The sequence below is a fragment of the Hippocampus guttulatus genome, chromosome 19 (assembly GCF_054856545.1).
Source record: "Hippocampus guttulatus isolate MCC_2025c chromosome 19, RoL_Hgut_1.0, whole genome shotgun sequence".
Classification (NCBI taxonomy): domain Eukaryota; kingdom Metazoa; phylum Chordata; class Actinopteri; order Syngnathiformes; family Syngnathidae; genus Hippocampus; species Hippocampus guttulatus.
Genome location: NC_141279.1, coordinates 10,376,358 through 10,394,095, shown reverse-complemented (window position 1 = coordinate 10,394,095; position 17,738 = coordinate 10,376,358). Strand labels below are relative to the sequence as shown.

Here is a 17,738-nt window from a genome sequence, read left to right as displayed (position 1 = left end):
TTGTGGACCAACCTTCGGCGGGCCGGATTAAAAAGACCAACGGGCCGGATTCGGCCCGCGGGCCGTAGTTTGCCCACCACTGAGCTAGATGGACAGATAGCTAGATAGATAGATTTTTGTCCCAACTAAATTAACAAAAAATAAATCCTTGTGTGTATTTAATAAAATGAAAAGAGAATAATAGAAATTGACAATTTAGTTGACTTGGCAAACGCTCCATGGGCGAATGGGCAGCTCGGGCATGTGACCAAAATTTGATATTGACCCTGCTGTGTCAATGAGTCAAAGATTGCAGAATTTTTTCACAGGAGAGGTTTTTTTTTGTTTTCCATGTTGTTTTACAAATGAAGTATTTGTGTTTGAGGAAGCCATGTTGAATTTGTGTTGAGTTTGTAGACATGTCTTGTTCTGGTCTCCTCACTCAGTTTTATACTTACTGTTCGTTTTGCACCTTTCACCGTTCACTGCTTGTGTGCCCTCAGTCGCAATAAAGCAAACGTTGTGTAGTTACTAACACATGAATTTTAGGGATTTATTCTTTTACTAAGTACTTTTTTTTATTATAACATTAATGACCTAAAAGATTCATGATCAGTCTTGCCAGAACATCTCAAGTTCACCCAGTCCGTGACTGAGACAAGACCAAGGGTCCTCTTTTGTTTGTCAGGTGCCCCTGCGTTCAGTGTTAAAAATGGGTGCATCCTCATTTTGGTGCTGGGGCAAGGTTACCGCACCCATCTGATAATTTGGTAACACACCACATGCACCATATGCTTTTAGATAGTCTAAAATTTAGTCTACTTTTTGTCACCAAATTGCAAGATGTGCTGGGAGGTGTGACAGCTGCGTCAACTGGAAGGCCCAGCCTCGCACTTGCCGACCAAAATAGGGCCCATAGTCTTTACATATGACCAGTGTGGAAAGAACGTGCAATAAAATTATGACTGCATGAAAATAGGAAAAGTATACAGGCTTCATGAAGTCAACGAATCAAGTGAGAGTACTGTATGCTTCTTGTGAAGGAACTGTGTCTAAAGAAAGAAACATTACAATATGCCGATACAAAATACATTCAAACCCTTTCATGCTTGTTAGCAAGAGTTTCCATAGTGGGAATCCAAGTGTCCCTGCAATTCATGTTCTACTCGCATGAGATAAATGATCAAACTGTTACAGCTTTTGGCACTCCATTTACGATGATGCAATGTGAGATCCTTTGTAACTATGCCCAAACATCATGCCTTCCTTGTGTTGTGTGGAACTCTGTTACACATTTGTATTTGCTAATCCCAGGGATGAGCTCGGTCTGATGACTGGTTGTTGTTTTTTTTCCAGCTTTGCAAAGCTTCTTAAGAAGGCCTTGTATTGGGGATTTTTCTTTCTTTTTTTTTCCACAGGTTGGCCATATCCCATGACTTATGACATAGAATGGGCAGTAAAAAAAAAGAATCATGGAATTGTGCTTTGAAATATCAACTCATCTATTTTCTATAAAACTTGTCCTCGTGGGGTCGCTGGGAAACAAGAGTCTCCCCTTCAGCAAATTTAAGACTTGAATCTAACATGCATGATTTTGGAATGCAGGAGGAAGCCGGCGTCGCCAAAGAAAACGCACGCAAACGAGGGGAGAACATGCAAATGACACACAGGAAGGCCCAAAATGAGATTCAAACCCAGAAGCTTTGTGAAGCGCATGTGCTAACCACAGCGCGAGCCGCTTTGAAATATCTCAAAATAAACTCAGCATGAACTGATGCCCTAGCCAATACGTTAGCAAAATTCCCAGGACATTCACGTTGGAAGAAAATGAAAGAATTTACTGAGCGTGACGTACCGCTTCCTTTCCCGATTTGGTTGGACATGGCCACGGACAGTGAGCCAGAGGCGGCGCCGCGAAGGAAGACTCCTGAGAGGCGGTTGGTGTGGTGACGGATGCGGCTCTTGCAAGGCTGCCTGAAAGCCACAGCCTCAGCTGACCTGCCAGTGGATGAACTGCCAGTAGACGAACTCGAGCTGAGTAATCAAATGGGAAAAGATGGACTGCTGGAGGGTCCAGTGAAGTCAACAACACAGATGATACAGAGGCCACTGTGATATTGAGTGAAAAAAAAAAAAACAATGTCGTGGAGAAATATGTCTTATCCTTGTGGTATAATTAAGTTTCACTTTTTTTCACCATTCCTCACTCAGCTCTCGGTGTACATGAATGAAAAGAAAGAAAAACAACTGGTTGTGCACCACTGAGCAAGCCTGTAAGCTTCTTACCGCTTGTGGTTCAAAGGTTCTCTGTTCCTATAACACTGCTTGTATGTAAAAAAAAATAAAATAAAAAAAAGCTCACATTTGATAATGTTTTGGAGCTGCAATAAATGCTCAACATTTTAACGTTGCATGACATTTCTTCGTCAAAGAACCAAATGTGCAGCTCTTACCGAACTGCCCCTCAAAACATGTGAATTGCACCAGGGTGTAACAAGTGGTTAGCGAGCATCTTGGGTTATTTTTTGTTTTTTTTTATCCTTTCTGTATTTTGACAGATACCTATTATTAACACCCTTCAGGGACAGCGGTTACTACAGTGAACAGCTCATCGTGTTATCAGGTTACAGGGTGCATGAAAGGTTAAAGTACAAAAATCAACTCACTGTAAGTTTTAATATTATTAAGGTACTAAGATTTTTCCGACATGTCATCCCAAATTTCGCAGTATCAATATCATCAATCAATATCACAGTGGAGTGGAGTGCAGAATAAGACCCGGTGCAAGTGCAAGTATCTGCCTTCTAGTGGTGAGTGATGTTATTACAACTTATAACTATATAGTGGAACCCCGCTCTTTACGGGGCATCCAGATAGAATAGTAAAAACCTGCATATAATTGATACTAATTGAAACACAATGGAAAAATATATAAACCTAAAAAAAAAAAAAATCTGCCAAAAAAATAAAAATCATATGTGCGGATAAATCTCCAGTATACACATTTCCACATAAAATGGGAATTTGCTTCACTCCCCCGCCCCCCAAAAAAGATCAACTTGGAACTCTTCAAAAATGCATGTGTATGTTCAGGGAAAGCCTTTGAACACAGGTCTCAAACTCAAGGCCTGGGGGCCAGATCTGGCCTGCCACATCATTTTATGTGTCCCATGAAAGCAAATCAAACATGTCAACTTCCATGATGCTTGCTAAAATCTCTACCAAAATTTAAAATTCTCATATGTAATCTCGACGAGGTCAGAGCAGCAATAAAATCACTAAAAAAATCACAAGGCCCCTGGAATCTGTGCCATCACTGCAGAGCTGCTCAAAGAAGGTGGTGACTCCATGGCCCAGTGGCTCACCCACATCGTAACCATGTGTGGGTGTCAGAACAGCCCCCCACAGACTGGACCCGAGGCATCATCCTGCCATTCTGGAAGCGGAAAGGCGACAAGCAACTCTGCAACAACTACAGAGGCATCTCACTGCTCTCCATACCCGCAAAACTGTTCACCCGGATCCTTCTCACCCGCGCTCTTCCTGCCATCGAAGCCATCGCTGCCCCCAACAAGCTGGCTTCATGCCCAACCGGTCCACTATAGATCACATCTCCGCAGTTAGACTCATTGTTGAGAAGGTCAGAGAGTTTCGGAAGGACCAACATCTCTTTATAGCCTTCATAGATCTCAAAGCTGCCTTTGATACAGTTGACCACCTCTCCCTTTGGAACATTCTGAAATACCTTGGAATGCCACCCAAAATAACCACAGTGTTCCAGCGACTCTACAACAACTCAGAGAGCTGTATTCGTGTGCATGGGAAGGACTCAGAGTGGTTCCCCATTAACAGCGGGGTCAGACAGGGCTGCGTGGCCGCTCTTGACCTATTTAACTGTGTCATTGACCACCTTATGATCCGAGTCCGGGCGTGTCGTTCGGCAACTTCCACCTGACCGACCTTGAATACGCTGATGACACCACCCTGTTCAGCAACTCCCTCCAAGACCTCAGCAGTGCTCTCTCCATATACCAAACAGAAGCAGCAAAGCTGGGCCTCCAAGTAAGCTGGCAGAAAACCAAACTTATGTATATCAGTGACAGACCCCACCCCTCCCCGCTGTTCTTTGGCACACACGAAGTGCAATTCGTCAATTCCATCATCTACCTGGGCTCCACTATTACTAGCAGCGGCGATCTCAAGCCAGAGATTGACCGCAGACGCGCCCTCGCGGCCGCGGCTATGCCGTCACCGTGGCGGCCCCTCTCGCGCCACCACTCAGTGTCCCAAAAGACCAAGATGCGCATTTATAACTCAGCAGTTCTTCCCATCCTCCTGTATGGTGCAGAATCCTGGCCTTTAAACAAGACCCTGGCCAAGAGGATCGACGGCTTTGACAGCAGGTCACTCAGAACCATCTTGAACATCAGCTGGCACCTCCATGTTGCCAACTCAGACCTCCGAAAACATACTCTTCAGCCCTCTGCATCCCAACTGGCCGCTCAGAGGCGCATCCGTTGGCTTGGACATCTCCTCCGATTACCCCCGGAACACCCAACTCGTGCCATCTTCTCATTTGATCCAGCGACAGCCGGCTGGAAAAGGCCACGCGGCAGACCCCACACCAGATGGCTTGATGGCATCAGGGAGGAAAACACCAGGGCCTTACCCTGGAGGATGCAGTGGACCTGGCTCATGACCGTGGTCATTGGCGGGCCCTGGTGAAGCTGATCGGCTCTACGCACTGTGACGACCCAGCTGAATGAGACTGGGCCTCCGCATCGCAAGAGCATTTATTATTATTATTATTATATGTAATCAATAAGAGACACATTGTAAGCATTTTCTTGTAACCAAACCCCTCAGTACAGTACCGGTAACTTAAACAGTAGTTGAATAAATTGGTTATTATTTACTTTTTTAAAATTTGGTTTCAGTCATAACATACAACTAAAATTTGGCCCGTGACAAAAATGAGTTTGACACCCCTGCCTTCGAACAACTTCAGTATCACTGTATGTGTAATTTCTGAGCAGTCTGTCCGTCAATTCTTAATTTTTTAAAGTAGATTTTATCAATCAAGATATTTCGTGCAGTTTTTTTTTAAGTAGACTGTACATCTACTTCAAAGTGTATCTGGTTCGAGATGGTTTGATTTCATGCAACTACTTGACAAAATATATATTTTTTTCAGTGTAGAAAGATTTATGTCTCACTGCACTTATTAAACTGTGTTTCAAATGACATTGTTTTGGTGGGTCAATTCTGTGTTGGAGTTTGGCTTCTGTTACCATCAAGATGGAGCCGATGATGTGGCAAAGCTCGGGCATGTGACCAAGCGAGCTTACTCCATATTGGCAGTTAATCGACTTTGTCTCTACATTTAGCAACTAGTCATCTTTTGAAAAAAAAAAAAAAAAAAAAAAAAGGAAGAGTGACCACCAAATCTAGGGACTTTTTTTGTGGTTTTACTGGAGACTTCTGGAGACTGAAACTTCCTTCACAGAAGGAGATGGACACCCATTTACGTTCAAGACTGCAGCTGAATGGTGCGTAGCTGCTTCGGCAAAGCCACCACTGACTATATTAACCCTTTCATGCACCCTGGAACCTGATAACATGATAAGATAAGATAACCTTTCTTTGTCCCACACTGGGGAAATGTGCGTGTTTGATTTTTTTGATTGATAAGCTGTCCACTGTAGTGACCGCTGTCCCTGAAAGGCTTAATCGACCATTTATACCGCTTGCACAATTGAAATATCCAAATAACAAAAGATTTAGATGGTTGTTTGATTTCACACTTGATGGGTGTTCACTGTGCAGGCACTCCAGAGACTCAACAACTGTATCAGTATCAATTCAACCAAAAAGGCAGTTTTGGTTGAAAAGCTCCCCGCTTTATTGGATTGGATTGGATAAACTTTATTGTCAAATGTACTAGATGTGTAAAATACAGCACAGATGAAATCTCTTCCCTTTCAACATAAAATAAGAGGAGCCGCTGCGGGCGTCCGTGCCGCTATCAAAAGAAAAGTTAACAAAGGTTTGGGTTTTTTTGTTTACATTTTACTATTAACACTTCTCATAACTTATTTTAACACCTATGTGATTGTTACAAATATTGGCATGATACTTATAACATTGTCTGTACAGTGCAGCTTGGCAAAGTTTGACCCTGGAACTGAAGAATTCCCGTTGCTCAGAGCAAACGGTGGTGGACAAACAAGGTTCATTTTGAGGCTGGGTTTACATCCCAGGTTTCAAGTGACTCCATTTAGATTTTTTTTAAACTCTAATGTGGCCCAATTTGGAAACGTGTCACGCCCCAAAAACTCATGCAATCGAATAGCATCAGGTCAGAATCAGGCCTCTTCCATGAATAATCAGACGTATTGGATGTCAGAATGCAACATGAATGCACGGATCGTATAAACAGTACCCATTCAATGCTAGCTTGATGTAATAACACACATATATCAACACAGTAAAAAAAAAAAGCATCCCTTTTAAATCTGAACTGAAGCAAACAGCAAACAGACAATGAAAAATGACCTACATTATGATAGATAATAGATTTGAGGTGACTCGATCATTGAAAAAGCAAAAGAATCAGCAACAGCAGCCATATTCAAGTGAATTCACCATAAAGGAAAGATATGTTGCAAAAACAAGATATATTGAACCCTTTCAGGCACAGCGGTTACTACAGTGGGCATCTTCTCATGTTAGCAGGCTACAGGGTGCATGAAAGGGTTACTGTTCATAGTGATGAATGTTACTGTGGGGGTTTTGTGGCACATATTCTCTCATTTTGAATTTGATGTCTGCTAACACATTCCAAGACATACTTGGGCAGGGGCAACAAAAGAGTGAGAAAGTAGTGGAACGCTAAAAAAAACAAAAAACAAAAAACCACACACCTCGTTGGTAGATTCCACGGGTGAATAGATTAATTGGAAACGAGTGAGTCAGGGTTGGGTATAAAAGGATGGGGCAAGATTGAAGGTACGTCATTACATCTACAACGTACATTCTCGGAATTCGCGTAACTGATGAAGATGAAGGAATGAACCGCCAAATAAATAAATAACTTACCGAAGGGATCCATCACTGGACTTTCTTGCCAGTCTCACAAGACGTCTTTTCAGAGAAGATGTAGAAGATGAAGACAAACCCCTCCGTGGAAAAGAGCGTAATTCCTCATCGTTTCTCAGACTCATCTCGGCACGTTATTTTCAGACTTTCAAATCTGCGTGGGTTGCATAATGTCCTATGAGAGCTCGGCTTCATTCCTGAGATGTTTCACGCAGGACGAGCGACGCAGCGGCGCTCATCTTCTGCCTCGCTCACGCAGATGTTTCCCCGCTCTCGTCCAGCTGTTGGAGCAGATCTTTTCTCTCTTTTGTCCCAACTGCACTCTGAAAGATTAAAAGTGGATTAAAAAAAAACAGTTAAATGAAAGTACGACCAGTCGATAAAATGTAGTCGGGTGTGCTCTCAATTATTAACGAACCTGCTTTCCAGATGTGCGCCCACGACGTAGCCGTTTTGGGATGCACTGAGCGCGCGCGCACACACACACACACACACACACACACACACACACACACACACACACACACACACACACACACACACACACACACACACACACACACACACACCAGCCATCCAAAATTAAAAGTTGAAAATAAGACAATCCTCTAAAGAGGGCGGGCCACAATTTTAGTTCTGCTCACTTTTGGGTGCTTGTGCCTTACTTGTAACACTTCATTTCGGGACCAGTTAATACGAGGGTTCTAAAAAGTCAGCCTAAAAGAATAATTGGAAACAATAGAAAAACAACTAACTTTGCAACAGCTGGACACATGAAGGAAAATTTGAATAATCAAATGGGTGCGTTGCGAAATATCACAACAAATAAGTCAGCATGTGCTCTGTCAAATTGTTGAATATCGTCAGAAATGACACATTATTACATTCAAGAGTAAAAGAGTGTGAGAGGATTCGAAGGAGTGAGCTACAAAAACAAAACAAAATAAAAAAGTCGACACAACAGTAACATAAGAGAAAATAGCTGACGTTTACAATGTATTTATTATTGGGGTTATGTCGCCACCTAGCGGATATTTGCCGAACCTACTATTAATTTGAATAAACCAGTTAATTTGGGCACGTCCCCTGTCACGTATCGTTACATTGTAAATGTTTGGACTCTTGATTTTTTTTAGTATCACTTAAAGTATCACTTTTAGTATCACTTAAAACACATTTGTGCAAAAATATATATCTATGTGTGTATATTTTGTCTGAGCAGCACGATTAAATATTGATGACCATAGCCGCATCACATTTTAGAGTTTCCGGGTTCTCTATGATTGGCTGGCAACCAACCCGAAGTGCGTATGATAGGCTCCAGATCACCATTACGAGGACACGCCCACTTTGAAAAAGATAGATTCAAAATTTTCAGTCAATAGACGCCTTTGCCAAAACAAAGTCTTCACTATGATTAAAAACATGATGCGGTATTTTTTGGATCCCGGCCTGCTCTTTTCATTCTCTATAATTTTCTGGTAGAAGGTGACCTTGTTTTAATCTGCCCAAAGAATCTGTTTCCAGAATAAACTAACAGTTTTTTTTATTTTTTATTTTTTACCTGCCAAATTCCAAATTTTTCTTCGCTGGTCTTAAGTAGATGGCACCATTGTTTAAAACTCTCTTTATTTTCATGCATGGAGATATCTCTTGATTGTATATTTTGACACTGACACTGGCCTGTAAATATTTTTGCCAAATGTTTGTGAAACCCTTTTTGGGAAAATGAAAATGTTACTTTCAATCACAACATTTTTTTTATAAAGTTCAAATCCACCGTGATGATGTCTAAAGGCAGATTCTCGTTCTTAACTAAAAAGCTATTTAATGATAACTTTCTATTGTTAGTTGTACGGTTGGTTTTGTTAAACAATACCACTGTGTAAATCCCTGCGCGAGAAGATAAATAGGTTTATTGGGACTTGACTTGACCTAATTTGCCTAAAAGGACACCGCTGATGCCCGAGGTGTTGTCACAAATCTGCACAACATATGACTTCACAGTGGACAAGTTTCTATGGTTCGAGTTGATGTACCTGCAGTGCATAAATATAGAGTAGTGACACAAATTCATCTCCCACTGATCAAAGGTCAGTTCTTGTTTTGAAATTGGAAGGAATAGCTTAACGTATGGTCATCTAAACCCCTGTTGGACAATGAGCAGGGACAGCTGCAGTACCTGGGGACAAACATAGTCACCGACTCACTGTGCATGGTTTCTGTAAGCATTTTTTAAAATACTGTATATTGTATATTCAATAAAGGATATGTTATTTTTTTTATATAAAGTGTGTTCCCATAAAAACAGTTAAATCATTTTTACTAGTGTGACTTCATACACTTTCGGTTCCATTGTCAGACACAGTACAAGTCTGGCTTGAGGCGCGTTTTTAAACGGGGGCAGGTTAAACTAAGTTTTGGTATTTTCACAGACTCTTTTAGTTTAATTCATTATATTGTCATATTCATCCATCCATCCATTTTCTGAACCGCTTTATCCTCACAAGTGTTGCGGGCGTGAGGGAGCCTATCCCAGCCAGCTTCAGGCAGTAGGCGGGCGACACCTTGAACCAGTTGCCAGCCAATCGCAAGGCACACAGAGAAGCCGCACTCACACTCATACCTCGGTACAATTTAGAGTGTTCAATCAGCCTGCCATGCATGTTTTTGGAATGTGGGAGGAAACCGGAGTACCAGAGGAAAATCCACGCAGGCACGGGGAAAAGATGCAAACTCCATACAGGGAGGCCGGAGCCGGGATCGAACCCACGACCTCTCCACTGTGAGGTCGACGCACTGACCACTGGATCACCTGGGTGCTATATTGTTATATTGTCATATTTTTATGGTCTAATAAAACCCTTGCTTCAGTTCCCTGGAATTAACCTGCAAACAAAAATGCTCCACAAAATTAGTAAATTGCTTGTTCAAACGAAAACATTGAGGCGCAAAACTCCACTGTAAGGAAAAAAAATTGATGTATTTTGAGCCTCGTTATAGTAGGGCAGAAGTACAGAACAGCTCACTCATTGAAACATTTCAGAAAGATTTACTTGGTTGTTTGGTGTCACACTTGACCCACCCATTTGTATACAAGCCATTAAAAAAGCCATTAGAACAGGTTATTTTTCCTTTGAATTTGATCACTGAAAAGGGAAGACAGGTATGCAACCCTGGCACTCAAAGTTTAAAGTATTGATTGCCTTTGGCACAGGAGAGGGAACCACAAAGCTTCTTCTCCCATTCAGATGTGACGGTCATATGCTGGGAAGTGCTTTTTGCGACAAGCAAAAAATATTCATGTCAAATGAGGTTAACCGAGCCCTGGGCCCTCTTGAGCCCTAGTTCTATTTTTCTTGTATTACTTTTGTTGTTTTCAGCTATGAATGGCTGAGATGGCATCGTTTTAAATTTGCAGGAGCATCTGACATCGTACTTGTATTTTGGTTTTATTAAACATGTCTTGCATGACACTTGAGAACAAGACAGCACTCTTACACTTCAGGTTCAAGGCTCTGTGTGGAGTTTGCAAGTTCACCTTGTGGTTGTGTGGATTTTATTCAGTGTGTCAGGCTTCCAACCACATTTTAAAGGCGCGCTTTTTAGGTTGACTAAAGACACTAAATGTTTTAACCTACATATGTGAACGTGAGGGTAAATTCACTACCACTCGATGCAAAAGATGCAATTTCTGTGTGCACCCGATACCATTCATACAAAAGAAAAGAATTTGTCTTCAACCAAACAGGCTCGGATTGCACTTAAATAAACGTGTGCGTAAAGTAAAACCTGATCATCATTTGTTTGGTGTTGTGCCAAAACATATTTATCATGTAAAATATGTGCTTTGGCTCAATGAAGGGTGGGAAACACTTCATTAAGTCAAAAACTGCTTCTCGCACTGTTCCATGATGCCCAGGTAAGGGTGTTTGATGATTGCCTGTAATTTTGATGTCCAGTGAAATGTGATACGGAAAAGAGCTTTCCCAGTATGTTGGCATATCAGCATTTGTGGATCCATTCATAGTTGTCATGGTTATTCTGTGCAAATGGCTCCTTGTTGTACGGTTAACAGTGGTTAAATTGATAGCTAAAGTTCTAAGGCAAGGTAAGGCAAGCAGTTTTATTTATATAGCACAATTTTTTTCATCACAAGGCAACTCACTCTCCTTCGCACAACACCTAAAAGCATTCACAAACAGCTAAATAACTTTCAAAGGCAAAACGGAGAGAGCAAAATTAGCCTGCTAAGAATTATATTTAAAAAAAAACGTACAATTACAAAAATTAAACCCACTTACAAAAAAGCATTTAAAAGCAAGGTAAAGCAATAGAAAGGAGCTTTCTAAAATTACTGTTTCATACATCGATGTGATAGAATATATATTTATTTTCTTATTATTGATATAAATAGTGGGGTTTTGAAAATAATGAACATTGAATAATCAAGTCATTTTACACACACTGTCCCTTTAAGCTTTAAATCTTTGACGATTGGTTTAATATTTTCAGAGGTTGAAGTGGGCATAGGTGGAAATGTGTATACAGTGATCCCTCGCTCTAATGCGGTTCACCTTCTGCGGCTTCGCTGTTTCACAGATTTTTTTTTGGTGCAGTTTTTCAATGTTTTTAAACAGTGAATCGCGTTCTGCATCCTGATTGGCTAAGGCACTGATCAACGTGAACAGTCTCCCCACCTCGTCTTTGTACATACTGTACATACCCCACAATGTCGACGAAACCTGCACCGGCAAAGGCACCCAAGGACGCACTCAAGCAATATTATTTTACAGTACAGTATTTCTAAAAACTATTATAGTTATTTGTTGAAAACGTTTGGGTTTTTTTGTGCTTGGGCCTGAAAACAGGTTTTAGTCTTTGGTTTCATTGTATACATAGTTCAGTATTGTATAATAACTGTAAAAAATTAAGATCACTACTTCACGGATTTCACCGATCATTGGTTCTTTTTGGAACGTAACCCAAGCGATTAACGAGGGATTACTGTGTTGAATTGTGGCGGCGAGTGGCCGTATTTCAGGCAATTTAAGCTTTTTTTTTTTTAACGCACATTAAAATTTTAGACTGTCCCCTGCCCCCAGCCCGTTGGTTTTAGTCTTACTATAGTTTCTAAAAAAACAAACAAACATCTATGTGAAACAACATTCGTGGATTTTGCAATTTGCCGCTTGTTTGTGAGAGAGAATAGTTGAATGCTACCATGCGTGAACGTGTGTGACGTTTCTGTTTGTAAAGAAAAAAAAAAGAGGAGGAGGGGAGAGCAACCGGGGCATGACCAAAAGAAGTTCACGCCCTTTTCTGACATCTGAAATGAGACTTCACATTTCGGTGCCGACGCTCTACTTGTGTTCTTCGCCGTCGGCAGAGCGGAAGAGGCGCCGCGTTTCCTGAGGGTCTTCGGTCGGTAAAGTCCAGGGCACTCCGCATTTACCTGTCTGTCTCTCTGTCGGGCGTGGGACTGTTGAACCAGTGCTCATTTCAAGCGGTAAAATAAGAAAAACAGGTTGCGAAGAGCAGCTGCCGTACTCACGAAGAGGGGTGGAAACGAGTTCTCCGGTGGTTCCTTGCCGGTGTATTCCCGAGACGGACGGAGATGGAGCGGTTGTGCGGACCGGAGCTTCCCTTTTGGGTAAGTTTTCGTTATCGTTGCTCGGTTGTCCACACACAGTAATAACTAGTCTGGGCTCAACCGTTGGCTTATACGTGCTGAATGATTTGCGAGTGTTTTTTTTCCTCGAGTTTCTTTTCTTTGCTGGCAGCCATTCATATCAGGAACGGCCAGCGCTAACTTTACTATTCCATTTCGATAAGGTCCCTGCTGTCAGAACGAATTGCATGTTGTGGTTTTGCCTTCTATATGCAGGTCACCATGCTTTTCTCCTCTTAACTCTTCAGATGCATATTAAGCTGAATTGCTATAAATTCTCTTCTTGGAGATAATATGAAGCAATGCTGTATTTGTGTACGATATTGTTTAAAATTGTACATTTCAGGTGCACTGCAGATCCATTAACTGTGGTATAACATGATAAGAAATGCACAAATGTCATTACTTACGTATTTCTCAACCTTCACTGAGCCAAGGTACGGATATTGTATTAGAAGAATCTCATGGCACGCCACCTAACAAAACTAGCACTGAAATGGCATGACTTGGTTAGGTTTGTTTGTTTATTGAACATAAAACATGTACAGCAATACTTTGACAGAAAATAAATTAAATAAAATAGTAAAAAGGAAAGAGAAATCAGTCATCATTCAACACAATTATTATGTTCAAGGGAGTGGGAAGAAGTAAAGAACTTATCTAGTCCTACCCCGTGTTATGTGTTTATATCTAATAAATCATTTTTATATCAATCAGAAAAGAAAGAAAGTAAGAAGAAAGAGATGAAGAGAATACCGATCAAATTCCAATTTGTTTGAATTTAGAATCAAACTCTGCCATTGGAGATAATAGAAATAGAATAAATCTATTCCAAGGTCAAACTTGCACAATACAAAAAAAAACGTTACTTCACATAAACACCATATACATATATATATATATATATATATATATGTATGTATATGTACTGTAAATTATACAGGCCTGGCACCACTGACTTATAATTTAAATTGATGTGGCGGGCCACCAGATCTGTGTGTGTGTGTGTGTGTGTGTGTGTGTGTGTGTGTGTGTGTGTGTGTGTGTGTGTGTGTTGTGTGTGCGCGCGCGTGCCGGTAAGGGTAGATCCCGTGAGGTTAGTTGATCGAAAAGTAGATCTTTGGTCCAAAAAGTTTGGGCACCCCTGCAGCATATGAATGGACTACCAATAGGTTCCCCGCGACTGAAGCCGGAGGGCAGCCATCTTACGTTGCCACTGTAATTGACAAGTTCTGTTACTTTTTTTGCGCTGAAAACACGGTTTCGGTGTGTGTTTTACTATAGGAATCCCTGTACAGAATAAGGAGAGCATCTTGAAGAATGAACTTAGAAACGTATTATCTCACTACATCTCCCAGCGATTCTTGTCCTGATAGGCTTTGCTTTCAGTTTATTGTTGACAGTTCTGACCAATCTTTGAGTAGCACTCAGAGATATACCTCATAAGAAGAAAAAATTAAATCGCGATCTTATTGATGAATTGCGCAAGTAGCACTTTCCTCAGACTTATTGGTACAACCGTATGCCATACACCAGCCTTCCTCAACTAGCGGACCGCGATCCACGACCGGACCGCCGACCTCCTCTGTCCGGACCTCCTCTGTCCGGACCCTAGGCAAATTGTATAAAATAATAAATTATAAAGTGATTTTTACTTTATACATTTTATATTTTTGGACTATAATCTGCGCATTACCCCGATCGCTTGTTAAAATTATCCGTTGTATTCTTTGCGTGCACAAACAGATGGATTGCAGAGGACCGCAGCAGCGCGACTGTGTGTGTATAATGTTTGACTAACTGGAGACCCTGGCTGAGCAGGGCATGTCGGCGATAACGATGCGCTGATTGGCTCCTCTGAACTTAAGGTGTGCCCATACATAAGCGTCAGCACGTGTCTATCCCAATACACACACATTCGAAATGGATAATTGTGTCAGGAAACAGACGTATGCGCGACGCCACAGTGTGCTCACAGCTTCAGCCCAGGAGAGCCGCACACAGACAATTAGACAAGACGAATCGCGGGAGGATTCGATTGTGTGCAGTTTTGCTAGCGTCTACCCGGGGATCTTTTACAGCTGTTTAACAGCAGAACACCGCAACATGGTAAATGAACATCCCAATGGCGTCCTCAAATAATATTTGCATGCCTCAGACATCGCATTCACCTTGAGTGGAAGAACAGCACTGCACATTCCTGTGCTCCCTTGTGTCAGTATTTAAAATGGTTCTTAACTCCTCTTCTGATATATTTTTCAGTGATTTCAGAGGGGATGTGAAAAGGGGAATTGTACAAATGAAAAGGATATTTTTGTTTTCATGTTTAGTATTTATTTTGGTAAAATGAGTATTTTGTTTTGTTTTTGTTAAATTAAGGGAAAAAAAGACAACTACTGTTTTACAAAGTTAAAGTAAAAATGTCTTATTTCCCTAAAAGGGCTATAAAAGTATAAAACTATTTTACAAAATAAAAGAGTTCCTGTGCCTCAACACAATACCTCTCATTATTTGCTGTGTACTGGCAAAGTGAATAATTGTTATTTTCATGCACCCCATTATTGGTTGGTTGTGAGGAGTGTTGATTTGTATAAGCTTGGCTTGACCATACTAAATGGGCATATAGCCCTGCTCCCCATGACTGCCGGACCTTGGTCTTATTAAAAAATAAAAAAAAAAGTCGACCCACAGCATTTCTAGTTGAGGACCACTGCCATACACGGTGGGATTTTTGCCATAGAGACAGAAAATAATATGAAAATGCTGTAGAGAAATCAATATATTCAAGTTAGGTGGACTGAACGAATGGCAATCCAAGATGGCTGCCGGCAGCTTCACCTCTCCAGATGGCGACCAAGTGACGTTGTTAGTCCATTCATAAATATGTACGTGGCTGGCACAGTGTCAGGAAACGTCTTCGCCAATATGGCTAAACAGAATAAAAATCTCATAGCCATATTGAAGTGCAGTTAGCCACGACATCCCGTTTATGCTTTGCCGCTGGCTTGCGATGTATGCTGGTCATACATACACATCGCAGAGACGTTGTTGCCCAAATAACACAAAACACGTTCAAACTTGAGGTAAGATGTATTCTTTTGGGGGTTGCAGGAATAGCTTGATGGCTAACTGCACACCGTAGCGAGAGAAATGGGCCAAGTTTATCATCAGTAAGGAAGCTGTTGCAATAGCTTGCCCGCATTGCAGCACCACACAAAACATCTGATTTATATTTGTTATATTTCTGTTGCTATTGTTACAGGCATACTTTGTCATAATAGAATATATTGTCTATATGCAGGTAGTTATACTGTAATTTCCGGACTATAAGCCGCTACTTTTGTCACACACTTTTCAACCCTCCGGCTTATTGAATGATGCGCACTATTTAAAGCTTGTGTGTGTACAAAATCGTTTTCTCCTTTAAAAATGTAGTGGGTGCGGCTTACAATCAGGTGTGCTCTATAGTCCAGAAATTATGGTACAATCTTATTTGCCACATGCAATTTTATTATAAAATATATCTGATAATCATGGCATTATGTCATGATTACTGTATTGTAACATACAACCACAGTGTGCCATTCAAAGACTCCAATCAGTGTGCAATTATTATTATTACTTACCTCAGTGCTGAGTTTTTATGAGGAAAATCTGTGAAGTCGATATGAAAGAAAATTCACCTGGCTAGAAAACACAAGCACCTGTCAGTCTTCAGTGTTTTTGTGTTTTCGAACATCGTTACTCTGTGACTCTGTGATCATGGCTGACTTCCATCCGGTGAAAGTGTTTCATTGTGTGATCAAAGTGTTTCATTGTGTAATCAAAGTGTGATTACAAAAAATATTTATGAAAGAAAATCGTACTGACAAAGTATGAACTGAAATCGCTGGTCACAAGGTGCCAGGAAAAAACATTCATGAAATGACAAAAGTCCAATTTCACACAAACAAAAACATGAGCAAGGTCAAAGTGAAAAAACGTAAATACCTACACATTTGTAATTTTTTACAAATTGTAAATTTCCCCAGTGTGGGACTAATAAAGGATATCTTATCTTATCTTATCTTAAAGCGTGAGGCTAGAGCGCAAAAATGACTATGACGAGATCGAGTGGTCTAGAACAGGGGTCCCCAACCTTTTTTGCCCCACGGACCGGTTTATGTCAGACAATATTGTCAGGGACCGGCATTTAAGGTGTGGTGGAAATAATACAACAAAATAATATGGTATGAGCTGCATGAAAACTGTGGTGTTTTCGAAATATAATAATAAACACAAGGAGCGTCTAATCTGGCCGCAAGACTCTGATCGCTATGGTAATGTTTAATGCCTTCAAAATACGATACAAAGCAAATTCAAAGTGCATGAAAATGACGACTCACCACAGCCCCGAGCTTGATTTTCTGCAACCAGACGGTCCCATCTCGGGGTAATAGGAGACAATGACACCTCAAGTGTGTGGTTTATGTGCAGTCTACTTCGTAATTTTGTTTCAGTCGCCGTTGCTGCAGAAAACCCCCGCCTCACACAGGTAGGATGTCGAAAATAGCAACAGTGCTATTGTGGCGATCTCAGAGTATTCAGCCATAACTTTAAGCCAGTTGTCTCGAACGTACTTTTAAGGCCGCCATCATTTGCGATCTCCAGCAGTTTTTTTACTCATTTTGCGAGCTCTGGCGTTTTGTTTTTAGCGTAATCGGTCACGTGACGGAGAAGCGTGGCTTGACGTGTGTCAAGCGTGACACAGACGGATGTAATGGAGAATGTGGTAATTTTTCAAAATAAAACATCTTTCGTATTCCGAGATAAATAAAACTGAATTAAGGCAAGTTCTTTCTGTGCGGCCTGGTACCAAATGCCCTGCGGACCGGTACCGGTCCGCGGACCGGTGGTTGGGGACCCCTGGTCTAGAAAAACAACACTTGAGCAATAGCAGCAAGAGAACCTACAAAACAACAGCGAGTCACATAGAGCCACATATACAGTG

At 41.2% G+C, this 17,738-nt stretch overlaps 2 protein-coding genes across 5 annotated transcripts in view; one reads left to right on the top strand and one right to left on the bottom strand.

Annotated features, from left to right (window-relative positions):
* The window catches only part of LOC147190253 (ras-associating and dilute domain-containing protein-like), a 37,716-nt gene extending 30,075 nt beyond the window's left edge, over window positions 1-7,641 (bottom strand). For all 3 annotated transcript variants that reach the window (XM_086139109.1, XM_086139111.1, XM_086139110.1), the window contains exons 1-3: window positions 7,496-7,641; window positions 7,078-7,400; window positions 1,835-2,013 (exon numbers count right to left, since the gene is read on the bottom strand). In XM_086139109.1, the coding sequence (XP_085995235.1) occupies window positions 1,835-2,013; window positions 7,078-7,202 (304 nt within the window). In that variant the 5' untranslated portion in view covers window positions 7,203-7,400; window positions 7,496-7,641. The remainder of the gene's footprint in view (window positions 1-1,834; window positions 2,014-7,077; window positions 7,401-7,495) is intronic.
* A 4,790-nt stretch (window positions 7,642-12,431) lies between these two features.
* The window catches only part of abcc3 (ATP-binding cassette, sub-family C (CFTR/MRP), member 3), a 55,521-nt gene continuing 50,214 nt past the window's right edge, over window positions 12,432-17,738 (top strand). For both annotated transcript variants that reach the window (XM_086137722.1, XM_086137723.1), the window contains exon 1: window positions 12,432-12,730. In XM_086137722.1, coding sequence (XP_085993848.1) covers window positions 12,695-12,730 — 36 coding nt within the window. In that variant the 5' untranslated portion in view covers window positions 12,432-12,694. The remainder of the gene's footprint in view (window positions 12,731-17,738) is intronic.